We start from the raw sequence: 13,325 nt of genomic DNA, 5'->3' as shown, positions 1-13,325 counted from the left end.
TCTCTCTCTCTCTCTCTCTCTCTCTCTCTCTCTCTCTCTCTCTCTCTCTCTTTCTCGTTGAACCAACATGTTCTCTGACAATCTCTTTTCTCACCCTGTCCTAGATCTTCAAAGACTCCATGTTTTGCCCTGCCATGAAAGGTGGACAATTAATAAGCTTATGTTTTGCACTTTCATTTGCCTTTTATCATCAAAATAAGAATACAATAATGAACAAATATATTAAATTAAATTAAAACAAAACCAACAAACATTGTCCACTACAGGTAGGCCCCCTATCGCCCAAAATATCCAGACCTCTATTTATTTGATATTGGTTCGATCAGTTTCTCAGAAGTTGAAGTTTATAACATAACATTATGCACTTTTAGTGTAATCTGGTCCGCGTTCCGTACTAGATTCTAGTCTCATCCTGTCAAGAGCTATTTGATATTTATTTATTTATCTATCATTTTATTTATTTGTTTATTTATTCCTTTATTCCTTTATTCATGTATTCCTTTATTAATTCATTTATTTATTTATTTAATTTGTAGTTTTGAGTTTCCTATTTCGGTTTTTATACATTTCAAGTTTTGGAAAAGAACTGAAACGGAAAGTGCAAAAACAGTTCCTTGTTTCCCCAGATTTGTCCCTTTCTTTCTACATTTTGCGGGATGAAACCATGATCCCAAGCCTAAGTGTTTTAATTGCTCAGGCAAATGAACATTGCAAGTTTCAAAAAGAAAAAAAGACAGAAAAATTTTTGGAAATCAGATGAAACTAAAATTACATTAATCAACAATTGTCTACAATTCCCAACCAGAAACAAGTGAGGATTTAATAGGGGCTAGGCCTACACTTATAATGCCCGAAAATACACAGCACAATAATTTAAGGTTTATTTACTATTTGCAGAGTACCTAAAGAATGTTGTTCCGGGGTTGATTCACTACAATTTGCAATAATTTATCGTACACTCTTTGTTTGAAAAAAAAATATCGACAAGAGGCAATTGCATCTGGGAATATTGTTTTAGCGGTTAAATATATATAGTAAAAAATCTGGAATTACCGTCTTCAAAAAATATGGCGGGCGATTCACACAACAAACAATTTCAAGCTTTCGTCAGAGGAATCGATTCAAGTTCAAAGAGGCTTAAATCTAATTTTGAGGCAATTTTTGCGAAGGTTGGCATACATCATTGGCTTACCACTTCATATATTGCATGTCTTGACTGTTAAATGAAAGTGATGCTGCTTGTTGCCACTGGTCTCCTGTTTCAAATTTGCCACCTCTATTCTCACCCGATTCTGGCTTGTCTGGTGATCACAGCGAATTATAAACCACACGCCCCCTTGATCTCATTGATCAATACGATAAAAACCAACACCCCACATAAAGAGAATACACAAATCACCCCAGTTTAAACCACCATGATAATACTAAACACAAAACAAGGGGAGGATATTCACGAGAGTCCTGACGTCCCGTCCCAACAAACCCATCTCTCTTTATCCTTCCCCCCCCCATTCCCGCCTCCGCATTACGGTTATCCAAGGACATAATCGTCCTGCCACAACGGGGCCCTCCTTGCCCGTTGAGGGAAGCGCCTGTCAATCTCTCGGCACTCTTCACTCTCTCCTTTCTTAGCAATGCCAATCGCCCGCTGCGCCTTGTGCCGGAAATCAGCCTCCGCGCGAGGGTAGGCACTTGGATATCGGCCTGCGCGGCCCGAGATTTTCGTTCACCTGCGGCCGCCGCGTTTTGTGTCAGAAATCGGGCCCCGTGAGGGGGGTACCTATTTGTTTTGTTTCGTTTATAGTGTTCTTTTCAATTTATGGATTACTTCCGCCTATCAAATTAAAGAGGAAAGAAAGGCGCGTATTATAGCGTTTTCCACTTCGGGATCGGTTGTGTGTGTTCGGAGTTACAAGGAGTTAAAAATAAGGTAAGTTCAAGCCTTTATATTTAAAGAGTATATCTTTTTTTTTTTAGGTACTCCTCACAGTCTTTTCTTCAACCTTTTATCTCTTTTATTTGTTAATTTCAATGTTGTACGTTGAGGCATAAGCGTGTGAGCCCTAATTTAAATAGGTCACTCTCCATGAATGGGCATGACCTATTATCGATCGCGCTGCTGAGCGTGAACCGGGAGGTCATGGCGGCCATTGCGGAAAGCGAACTTAACCCACGCTAACGTGTATTGTTGGCGTTTATTACCTCTTAAACGGCATTGAAGAATGTTTTATAGTAGAAGATATGATTCATTTTAAATTTTGGAATGTAATATGTATCACTGTTGTATAATTTTTATGAATTTGCACCATGTAACAATCAGTAAGGAGTCTTGGGTGGGGGGAGGGAAATGTAACAGCCTTGGCCTTGTTTTGTTTCTGTGTTACTGTCACTGTTAGACCATCCATTTCACGAAAGTTTTTACTTCTTTTGTGTGCTTATATTGTCTTTAAATATTTTTTCTTCTTAATTGTTTTTGTGTGTGCTTGTTATTTAAATATCTCTTTAAATTTTCATGTACTTTGTCCAGTTTGTTTTAAGATAGATCTACATGTTTATTAGAAGATGTTTTTTCTCTTGTCTAGTCATCTACACTCTCCCTTTACTAGAGTTGTAGTGTGAAAATGTCAAATTTCCATCCACTGCTCACAAATGAATTTATTTACTTCATTGATGAATTCATTGCTTTGCTTTTTTTTTTCTTTCCACAGCCCCTGATCACAACCTGCCACTGTTCCATTGGATTTATTGACAGCTCACCAGAATAAATCCTGACTTTAATTAAAATCCAGAAATGCTTGCGGAGTTGGTCGAATTCACAGAAAAACTTGTTTGAACAAGTTGCAAAAAAATTGAGCACTTAAGAAAGCATTTGTTGCAGACAAGAAAAAAAAATTGACATTAATTTAACAATATCAAGTTGGCAGACTGGGTGAACTAAACAATTGCCAGAAATAAAGAAAGAATAAATAAGTATCGTGACACAATTGCGTGCTTCAAAAAACATGTCATATTTCACAACTAATTGTCTTTGAAGAAGTTGAACATTTAAATAAACACAATAAAAATATAATGAAAAACTTGTTGAACAAACTGAAGTAATAAAATTAGAAGAGACTATTGTTTAACTTACAGGGCAATCTCATGAGTTTAAGATGTAAAAGAGAAATCAAAGATAAAGACAGAGTAATTGATCATTTACATGACAAATTAAAACATGAAAGAAACATTCTAACAATAACATGCAAAATGAATTTAAAAAACAGTATTATCATGAATTAAGGTAGACTAAAAAACACTAGTTTGCAGCAGCTGTAGACACAAATGTTAACTTTAAAAACTTCTATGCTCATCTTATTTTAGGCGACCAGCTGTTTTGTTAAAATATATTATATTTTTTAATCAGTTTTTTGTTAATTCTACTGATATTTGATATGTAGATGTTCCAAAAGAAAGGCCTTAAAAAGACCTTCAAAATGATACCTCAATTATTGATGTAGCTTAATTTATAAGAAAGTTATGGCAAAATATATTGACCGCAGGACGATGCGGTCACGTTACACAACACAGTGTTACATAATATTACCCAATATTACCCACCACGACATATTTTAAAAATATCGTCTGACTGTTATTTTGTCCTCAATATCACAAGGTTTCAGAAAATGTTTGGTTTTAGCATGTACGCAGCAGCATATTGAAGCAGCTTACATTTCCCTTATTGTCCTTGCTGTTTCGATCACAAAAATTGCCTTTTTTTTCTATATAGATGTTATCCCCTCGAAAAGATCTCTTTAAAATGCAATATCTCAAAAACGGTTCAACATAGAGCAATAACTAAGGTAGCGTTGGAATCGTGTCACTGGGCTCTTTGCATTGGTATTGTTTTTAAAGCAATTTGAAAGCTTTGAAATTTTTATCCAAGTGCCTAGCGAGGGTATTTTTTGGGCCGCTCGGAATCAGAAGTGACTCTCTTCTAAGTATAATTACGGGAAAACTCCTGGACGAAAATAAATGAAACTCGGCAACCAACCAGAGGAAAGGTTAAACTAATGACATGCAAGCGTACAATCCCGAACGATTACTAGAACCGGAGATATTGCCGTGTTTGTGAGAATTTCCTCTGCGGTTCGAAAACTAAGCGGAGCTGCGGGTTGATCGCCGACCACACAAGCGCCCCACATGTCTTCTTTATTGCTGTAAAATTTCAGATCTCTGCGTGTAGTAGATTTTCCGTACCAACTTAAAATTACCACCCACCCATTGATAAAACACTAGATCTAGAAACTTAATCGCGCATTCCAAATGCGAGGTGCCGGCATGCAAGAGGCGCGTGATCGCTAGGCGACATGTGATTGGCTGCCTATAACCAAATGGGTCACCGATGACTACATCGCGGGTTTTCCCGATAGCGCTTTACTGAGTTTTAGAAGGGGTGATCGCGTCGCGGTAGAAACGATGTCACGCAATTCAACAAATTTCACGCAAATATCAGTCTTTAAGATCCAAAGTAATGAAGACAACGAAAAAGTGATAGCAGAACTAGATTCGGCACTAAAAATCACATGGAGATGCCAAGTTTCATTCATATGCTCCAATTCATTACTGACTTATGAACAGTTTTTCCTCAAAATACATATCAAAACATGTCCCACATTTTGGCGATTTTTTCCTATAGATATGAAGGTCCTCCAACATTTTGCAAACAAAAATCCCAACAACTTTTTTATTTATCAATGGATTTTTAAAATTTAAAAACCGTAGTTCTTAGAATTTACTCTAGTTTCATTTAAGCCCATTTTTAAGCAATTTGGATGAAAATTTAATTTTTCATTGTCATTGCTACCTTTCTCCTCCGATTTATATCCCCTGAGATCGCGTACATCTACGGAATCCTGGCCACTAGCCCTCGACGTAGATTCCCAGCAGCTCGCCTTGTGCACTTCTTGGGCGGCAACCGCCAAAGTTTCGATTGATTCTCCGCCAGTCGTCATTTCTAGTCCGACCGTCGCCCCTTGCTCATGCCCGACAGCTTCCTGCTGACCTTGAGAGGCCGCCGCAACCTCCCTCAGCTTCTGCTGCACCCCTCTCTCTATATCTCTTTCTCCAGATCGACTTCGTCCAACCACTGACTTTTTCTACCTTTTTCAACCTCTTCTCCACTGGTGTCATTCGAACCTTTCCTTCCTTTCTCGTCTCCTCTGTCGTCATCGGGCATCCCTCGAGACTTGGTCGTTTCTATTTTTAACTTTTTCGTATCATTTTCGCCATTCTTCTTCTTCTTCTCCTCACCATCGTCAACGTCACTGCTATCTCTCCTCCTCCTTTTCTTGTCTTTATCTCTGCTCTTCCTGCTCTTCTTTTTTCTGTCCGTTCTCTTTGTCTTCCAGTCTGACTCCTCCTCCCCGCCTCTCCCGTCCTTAGTAAATAAATGTCAACACTCTTTGTGACTTGACGAGGACTTTAATAATCAAGCACAATGAAGACATACACGTCAGACGATGCATGACTGGGACAGAAACGGAACAGAAATAAAGCAGATGAATATGATTGACAAATAAGGGAAATATTAATAATGGACACAAGGAACAGATACGAATGATGGCACATACATGTGGTCTTGTAGCTACTGAATGAAATTCCTCTACTTAGAGTAGAGGCCCTCTTGCTCTCTCCTCCCTTGGAGTTCTCAGAACTGTCTTGTGCTACGCCTGGCTTCGTCTCCACGTACTTCTGTCTCAGCCTCTCCTCCTCCCTCTTCTTCCTCCCAAGAACCGCCAACTCGTTCGAGGAAAGTATCGGTGGATTCAGTTTCGGGTCATCCATGACAGGCTTCCGGATAATCCGCCACCCCACTCCCCCCCGTTCCCGACTTGCCCCCTCCCCCCTCCTCATCCACTTCCTGTCGTCTCCTTGAGGGTTTGACAGCGTCCCCACCGGCAGCCGCCCCCCCACCAGACACACCGACTTCCCCCATCTGCTGCCTCAACTCACCAAACTTCTTGCTACCAGAAGACTCTCGCGACCTCTCTCTCATTTGTCTCGACTCAACAACAAACTTTGCATCGAAATCCTTATCATGATTGACAGTTCTACCCTTGAACATGTTTGTTCCCCTGCTGGCACCCCTAAAACCTAACACGCCATCCGTTTTCAAACTGGATCTTGTGTTGCCCCACCGTCACCCCTCCTAGCTGTCCAATTACATCCATGCCAATCAGCACATCTATGCCCCCGACTATGTGATCAACCACAGTTGCCCTCGTACTGACTTTTTGGCCATCTACCTCCATCTCAATCTGCACCCTCCCCTTGCATTCAACGGCTATTCCATCAAATGCTGATACCTGCACCGCATCTCAGGTCCATCTGTCAACCAACCCAGCCCTGATCATGGTGTTCGAACACCCCGTGTCTATCAATGCGTGTCGACTGTGACCTTGCACGGTGACTGTGATCATTGTGACCCCTCTTACTCCTGTAACGCACACTGCGTCACCCCCAGGACTCGAGCTTCCTCCCCCACGGCTACCTTTACCAGCATGCTCGCAGTACGCCGCAATATGCCCTTCCCCACCACACCTGTAGCACACAAGTGACTTTTTCTTGCTTAAATTCTCTGGGCACTCTCTAGCAAAATGACCCCCCTCACAAATGAAACACTTTACCTGACTGGTGTTGTACTGCGTCATCCCCCGCCCCCCAGATTTTTTGTATCCCCTTGCCTGATCTACCGCTGCGGCTGCAAGCCCCCCACCCACTACTGCCCCCTTGTTTGCTGCCAGGACCCTAGCTCTACCAATAATGTCTGCAACTCTCATCGACTCCACCCCTACCACTTGTTGCAGTTCCAAGGCTATGCTGTCTGGAAAGCCGGTTGACAAAAGCCAATTTCACCAGCTGCTCCAGCCCCTCTCCTGAGAACCAACAAGTCCTGCCTACCCTCCGCAATTCATTGGCGTATACGTCCACCGCTTCCCCGATCCACCTCGTCTCACGCAGTTTTGCGAAACCAGCAAATTGGTTGTCGCAAAACGCTTCCTTCAAGTTCTTCTTGATGAGCTTTACGCTCCCCTTCTCTTCTTCGCTCATCTCTAAATACACAGCTAGAGCTCCCCCCTCCAGGTACAATGGGATAAAACTGGCCACGTCTTCAATGTGAGTCAGTTTAGCCACCAATTCCGCCTTCTGCAACCAAGCCTCGACGTCCCCCTCCCCAGTAAACGGTTTAAGCACATCATACTTGATACTCGGGCCCATCGCCATTTTTGACCTGCTAGCCATCACTGCAAAACCCCTAGATCTGGACTATAACAACTAGATCTAAATCCAGGCCTAGATTCTAGGTCTAGTTTAGCCTAAGGTCTTAACGATCCCGATATCCCGCCTGGCCCCCACGCCACAGGTCAAATAAATGCCGAAATAGCTTGTAATGAGAGGATAACTGCTATCTAATCCTAGATTCTACTCGCTAGTCTATTTACGTTGGTTTCAATACTCACTGTTTCGAGCGGGGAACGATGAGTGTGGGTCGCACAGGTCCGGAGCTCCATCCACTGTGTCGACCCACCAGTAGCATCGATCCCTGCTCAGACTAGGTTTTAGTCGTGGCTCGGAAGGCCAGTTTAACCTTCGCCGTGTGTTTATATACCCCCCGTGCTCCCTTATTCTCCTACACTCACTAGGCTACACTGAGTTTGTTTACTTATTTCACTGTTCCATTACTACTGTTGTTAGCCTAAAAGCGTACAATTTTATCAGTGGGCAGTGGAGAGAGAGTAGGTCTAACGCAAGAACTTCCTGGCAAAACAAAATGGCGTCCCGCGTAGTTCGGCTCGATTCGAAAAGTTAAATAGCCGTAGCATCTTTGTAGACGACCAAATTAATTTACTTTTGTGTTTAAACATCATTTTTTAACTTTGTTTTGGTCAATTTGATCGTCCACACCGATAGACAGTATTAGTATTCAGAAAGAATCAGAGAGAGAGAAGAGGGGAGGAGCAGATCTTGCGAGAACTTCCGGGCAAAACATAATGGAGACCTGCGTAGTTCGGCTCGATTCGAAAGGCCACCTGTATTCTCACCCGGGGTGAGAATAGCGCAGGCGAGTCTTTTGGCTATTCTCACCCGGTGGACGTTCACCGTTATAGCCTAGGCCAACCAGTGAAGCATTCACCCTGAACCACAAAATTCTACACTGTGATAACAGAATTATAGAATTTTGTGCTGTGAACAAACGTTCTAGATCTAGATATCTAGATCTATTACTACTGTTTGTGTTAGCCTAAAAGCGTGCAATTTTGTCTGTGGGCAGTGGAAAGAGAGAGAGAAAGGAGTAGCGCGAGAACTTTCGGGCAAAACAAAATGGCGACTCGCATAGTTCGGCTCGATTCGGAAAGTTAAATAGCCGTAGGATCTTTGTAGACAACCAAATTAATTTAGTTTTGTTTTTTAACATCATTTTTTAACTTTGTTTTGGTCAATTTGATCGTCCACACCGATAGACGGTATTCAGAAAGAGACAGAGAGAGAGGCGGGTGTTGCTAGCCAGAAACCAGATTGAAGGCGCAAAGCAGCTATTGCGGCTCAAATTATCAATTGGAACGGGAAGGCAATTTCCAAAGAGCGCCGATCTAGACCTATGTTGGAAGTCTTGGCCACCTAATGAATGCGTAATCGTGGCCGCAGTTTTTGCATTTTTCAACAAAAAAAGCAGAAAAAAACACCGCCGGGGAAAAAACTTAAAAAGCCCGGGGAATAAACATGGAAAAAAGGGAACCAAACCTCTTTACTTGTAGAAAGAAAGTTTATTTTCACTTTCACTCCCGCTTCACTTCGTCTCTTTGTCATTTGTTGATACCTCGTTGATTTGTCATTTTCATGTGAAGAATATAAGTTGGTCTACATTACATACTATCGCTTCTTCTGTTTTATTTTTCCCTCGTTGTTGTGTTTTAATTTGTTGGTGTTTTAATTTTTTTGTTATTGTTCTAATGTGTGGGTTTTTTTAAAGTCATTTTCATATTAAAAATATAGCAAAATGTAATTTAATTTGATGTTGCTCCTACCTTTTAAAAAAATATAATGTTAGAGCGTGTCTCCACCAAAACCGAATACTGACACCGGCACGCCCCTTGAGTGTGATTCCATAATTTACATGTAATATTGTGTACTTTTTTCTTGAATTACACACGCTTAGGGTTAAAATGGCCAAACTTCAGATAGGTGGACACACGCCCTTATTTATTAATTTTTGTGGTTGTTTATGTTTATGTACTGCTATAATTTTTATTTCTTTCAGTTGTAAAACCTGTTTTTTTCACGTTTTTACACTCTGTGCGGCTACAAATGATATTCTCGATGCTTAAAACAGAGCACAAGTTATTATCTCGGCCGTTACTTCGAGTGAGAAGCTTTCTTCCTTATATTGTCTTTGTTGGAAGCTATCTCTATATCTTTTTTTCGGACTTGTTTCTTGTTCTGGTAGGCCTACAAACTGTAGAACTGGTGAAGTGGATGCATGCGTATTGAACATCAACAATCGCAATTCAATGAGTCAGGAATCAGACACTGCACGCTCTCCTCTTCTTTTACTTTTTGGCTTAGCCTAGGGCTAGGCCTATCTATGGCATGTACGTCACTTTTGTAGTGACTCACATAATGCGTCTCTCCGCACCATCTCTTTCTGCTGCCTGCCCCTCCTCACTCATCACTGGACTGGCCAGTCACAACGCCACACTGCTGCCTGCCCCTCCTCACTCATCACTGGACTGGCCAGTCACAACGCCACACTGCTGACTGCCTGTTTGGAGCCCGCCTACAGCCCTCCACCCCCAACCCCCTTCCGCCCCAGTTAGAGTTGGCTCGATCTCTCACGCTGTATCCAAGTTTGGGACTTTCCTTGCCCTGTTAAACCCAAGCATGGGCAATTGAGTTATTTACATAAAATAAAATAGATGATTCCGGTAAGGTCCCGCTGTATGGATGGTCCTGCTGCAGTGGGTGCCGTTATAGTATTGCTCTTCTGTACTATAACTATAACTATTCAATAAGTGTGTTGTTGTTGGAAGTTGGAATCTCATGAAATTAAAATCTTGAGTTTTTTGGGGTTTTTTCTTCTAATTTTAAGATTATTTTTATTTCACAGTACAGCAAGCCTTGCAAGAATGATGCAGTTATTGACCTGTACTCCTTTGAAGTGGTTGGAAACAAAGGTAAATGAGATGCTCACTCTTTAACTCTATTACTTAATAGTGTAATATTTTTTCCCCAGACGGAACAGTTGAAACCATTTCATTAAGACATACAGTCGGACACAAATAACTCACAATTGTCCTGGATTGACAAATATGTTAGACACGTCTGTAATTTAGGTTAACAAATAATAATGAAAAATTAAGGAGATTATAATATTATTATCACTCGGGGAACGACAAATTGTATCATGAACTATTCTTCATTTCAAGTTTTCCCTGTTCACGTTTATCTGTGCGCGACTGTAATTAACTTGTAACCCAGCAAAACAGTTTGATGAGTTTGAAGGTATTGAACTTAACATACTAAAATGAAGCATGGGGGCTCTCATGGCCTAGAGGTTAAGGTGTTGGCCTCTCATTCAAAGGTCCCGGGTTCGAATCCGGGTAGCGACCGAAACATTTTCTGCTCTAAATTTGTCTCCTTTCACCTCATTTCCTGCTCTCTAGCAATGTTCTGTCGTCTGCTTTCGTCTCCTCTTTCTGCCCCCTCCCCCTCACCTCCTTTGCCTCTTCCTCTGGGCTCCTGATTCTTTCTGCAGCCTTTCTACTGCTACTCCTTCGCTTCTTCTTACTTCTGTCTTTCAGCCACACCCCTGATCTTCTGGTAGGAAAGATCTACACCTCGCCTTCTCGGACAAGGGCGAAAAATCTCGGAGGGCCCGTGTGCAAGCTGCGCTCGTTAAAGATCCCTTGGTGATCTAAAATCGATAAGAGTAGGCTTCGGCCGCCACCCGGGCAAAATTCAAAATTTCCTACCAACTGAAAATATTAGGTGTGTCCCGCGCGCTCATATGACCTTATGCAGTTGCTAGCGCCGTAAAACACTTTACAAAAACAAAAACAAAATAAAAATGAAGCAAAATGGTCCTCAAACTGGAGGATTTTGTTGTAGAAAGCTTTCTAGTCACATTTAAGGTCAGTGTAATTCACTTATTTAATTACAAGAGCAATAGAATGGAAATACCAGAACCAACGTCCCTGTTCAAATTGATGTATGTCAACTGGTATACCCAGGATACTCTTTGGAGGGAGAAATTTACTGAAAGTTTTGTGGTGAAGTAATAACTTTGATAAATTTAGTGTAATTATACTGATAAATTATAATGTTCTAATTATTATCCTTTTGAATTTCAGCGGCACTGCATAACATCAAAGGCTGCCATCTATTTGGAGCCTCCAAGCTGAAGAGCACACGCAGAAAAGGTTTGTTAAGAAGTGATGCAACAAGCAGTTGAGAATTGAGTGACAGTACTTTATAAACAGTGCAAAGTGCAAACACTTCTTCTTTTTTTTTTTTTTTTTTTTTTTTGTGGGTTTTTTTTTTTTTTGTTGCATGTCCCTTTTTCAGGTACCATATATAATAACGATTCTTTTTGGTATTAGACAATTATTGACTAGGAGAATGAAAGTAAATACAATGATATTTCAACACAAAGAGGATACAAAAAGAGATATTAATGGTTAGATCTATTTTTTAGGATTTAGTTGGGGTTTTTTAAAACTTCTGTCTTCCATTCTAGCTTCCCCAGGACTAATCTGCCCCCACCCTACACCCTCCTTGTATAGACAGGCCTGATTTTTAAGCTATTTATGTGCCTCTGACCATATCAATTAATGAAGGTGCAAGCCAAAAAACCCCTCAAAAACATTAGTCCTCTTCTTTTTGGTGACCTTTTAATTTTAGTGTAGGTGCACAAATTGTTTGCTGTGAGCAAACCAGTCTTTACATGTCAAGTTACACATTTTTCTTATTTCTCTTTTTCAGATGAAATTCTTCAAAGCATGGTATGTCTTTTGTAATTTGCTTTTATATGGTATGTCTTTTGTAAAAAAAAATTTTTTTTTGGGTGGGGGGTAATTTGCTTTTATATAAGATCTAGATCTAAGGTAAACTGGGATAGATGGCTGTAGGATCTTTTCTTGGATTTCTGAAAAAAAAACTTGTTCCGGATTGTCGTTGGTTTTTTATTTTTTTGAACCAGGTAAAGAAAGTACTTATCGTGTAGCCGTAAGGCATTTCACTATCGCACGTAGGAGACCAAAGTTCAATTTCCGAGGGCGGAGAAAATTTATATTTCGGATTTTACCTTGGGACAATTTTTGACCTATTTCATTGGCTCAAAATCGAAGATGTATATCACTTAATTTTGACAAAGATTTGTGGCTTTGTTTATGATTGAGCACTTAATCGGCTGCTTGAGTTGTCCGTTTCCTTGCATGCCCACAATTTTTCTGAGTGTTCCAGGGGTATATCGATTGTAGAGCACATAAAGCTTGCTGTTGAGTGGTGATAAGGGCTGTATAAATGCAATGTATTGTCTATTATTTCTCTGTTTCTGAAATGATCAACCTCTTCCATATGGAAAATACAAAAAGTGCTGTTGCCTTTTTCCATGTTATTGTTACTGGCTAGTTTACTTCATAAATTGTGATTGTTTTTCTGAGAGAAATTTGTTCATGATTCTTTGTTCTGTCCTTGAACAGACAGCTGCTCCACGATCTTGCACCATCGACCCAAACGTCTCCATGGCCATTGCTCGTAAGTAGATCTACCTGTTTAGCCCCCCAATAAATGTTGCACATCATGTGATTCTTGCTAGGCTGCAGAAATCAGTACTCTGCCATAAGCTGACAAAACGCCTTTTTTTTTTTCTTTTTTTTTTTCATTTTGGCTCCCAAAATTTTTATTTGCTCAATCAAAAGCCTTATCACAGTACGATTTTACGTATTTTAGTACGATTTTTGGCCGAAAATACGCGAATACGACTTTTCATGAAAAAATACGCATCCTGGAATGCGAAAACTACGAGATTCAGCTTGGGCGAGTAAACTTAATTAACTCAGGTCCCATCTTTTGTCAAAATAGTATCAGTGTCGCAGAACTGGAATATTTGTAAATCAAGTCCGATGTGGTCAGTATTGCCGGTCGCGATCGTGATAGTATATTCGTTCATCTTTTCCCCGTCTGGAGAGTACGTTTCACTTTCACTCGAAAAGGCAGCTATGGCGGCAGGCGGAAGCGTATGTGACACCGAGGCTCGATCGGGAAAATCAAGATCTACTTTCGCTTTT

General features: G+C 40.8%; 1 protein-coding gene and 1 long non-coding RNA gene across 2 annotated transcripts in view; both read left to right on the top strand.

The window, feature by feature from the left end:
* The first annotated feature begins 1,078 nt into the window (after positions 1-1,078).
* LOC101848959 overlaps positions 1,079-13,325 on the top strand; it is a 23,129-nt gene continuing 10,882 nt past the window's right edge. Inside the window, exons 1-5 of the mRNA XM_005095749.3 lie at positions 1,079-1,169; positions 10,145-10,211; positions 11,388-11,456; positions 12,019-12,038; positions 12,738-12,792. Of these exons, the coding sequence (XP_005095806.2) occupies positions 12,036-12,038; positions 12,738-12,792 (58 nt within the window). The 5' untranslated portion in view covers positions 1,079-1,169; positions 10,145-10,211; positions 11,388-11,456; positions 12,019-12,035. The remainder of the gene's footprint in view (positions 1,170-10,144; positions 10,212-11,387; positions 11,457-12,018; positions 12,039-12,737; positions 12,793-13,325) is intronic.
* Positions 1,688-3,081, top strand: LOC106011428. The gene is made up of 2 exons (XR_001184738.2): positions 1,688-1,930; positions 2,709-3,081. It is a non-coding gene; the product is annotated as an uncharacterized LOC106011428 (long non-coding RNA).

The sequence above is a fragment of the Aplysia californica genome, unplaced genomic scaffold (genome assembly GCF_000002075.1).
Source record: "Aplysia californica isolate F4 #8 unplaced genomic scaffold, AplCal3.0 scaffold00112, whole genome shotgun sequence".
NCBI classification, from domain to species: Eukaryota; Metazoa; Mollusca; class Gastropoda; order Aplysiida; family Aplysiidae; genus Aplysia; species Aplysia californica.
Note: the sequence above shows the minus strand (reverse complement) of the source record. Positions and strands in the feature narration are given on the sequence as shown.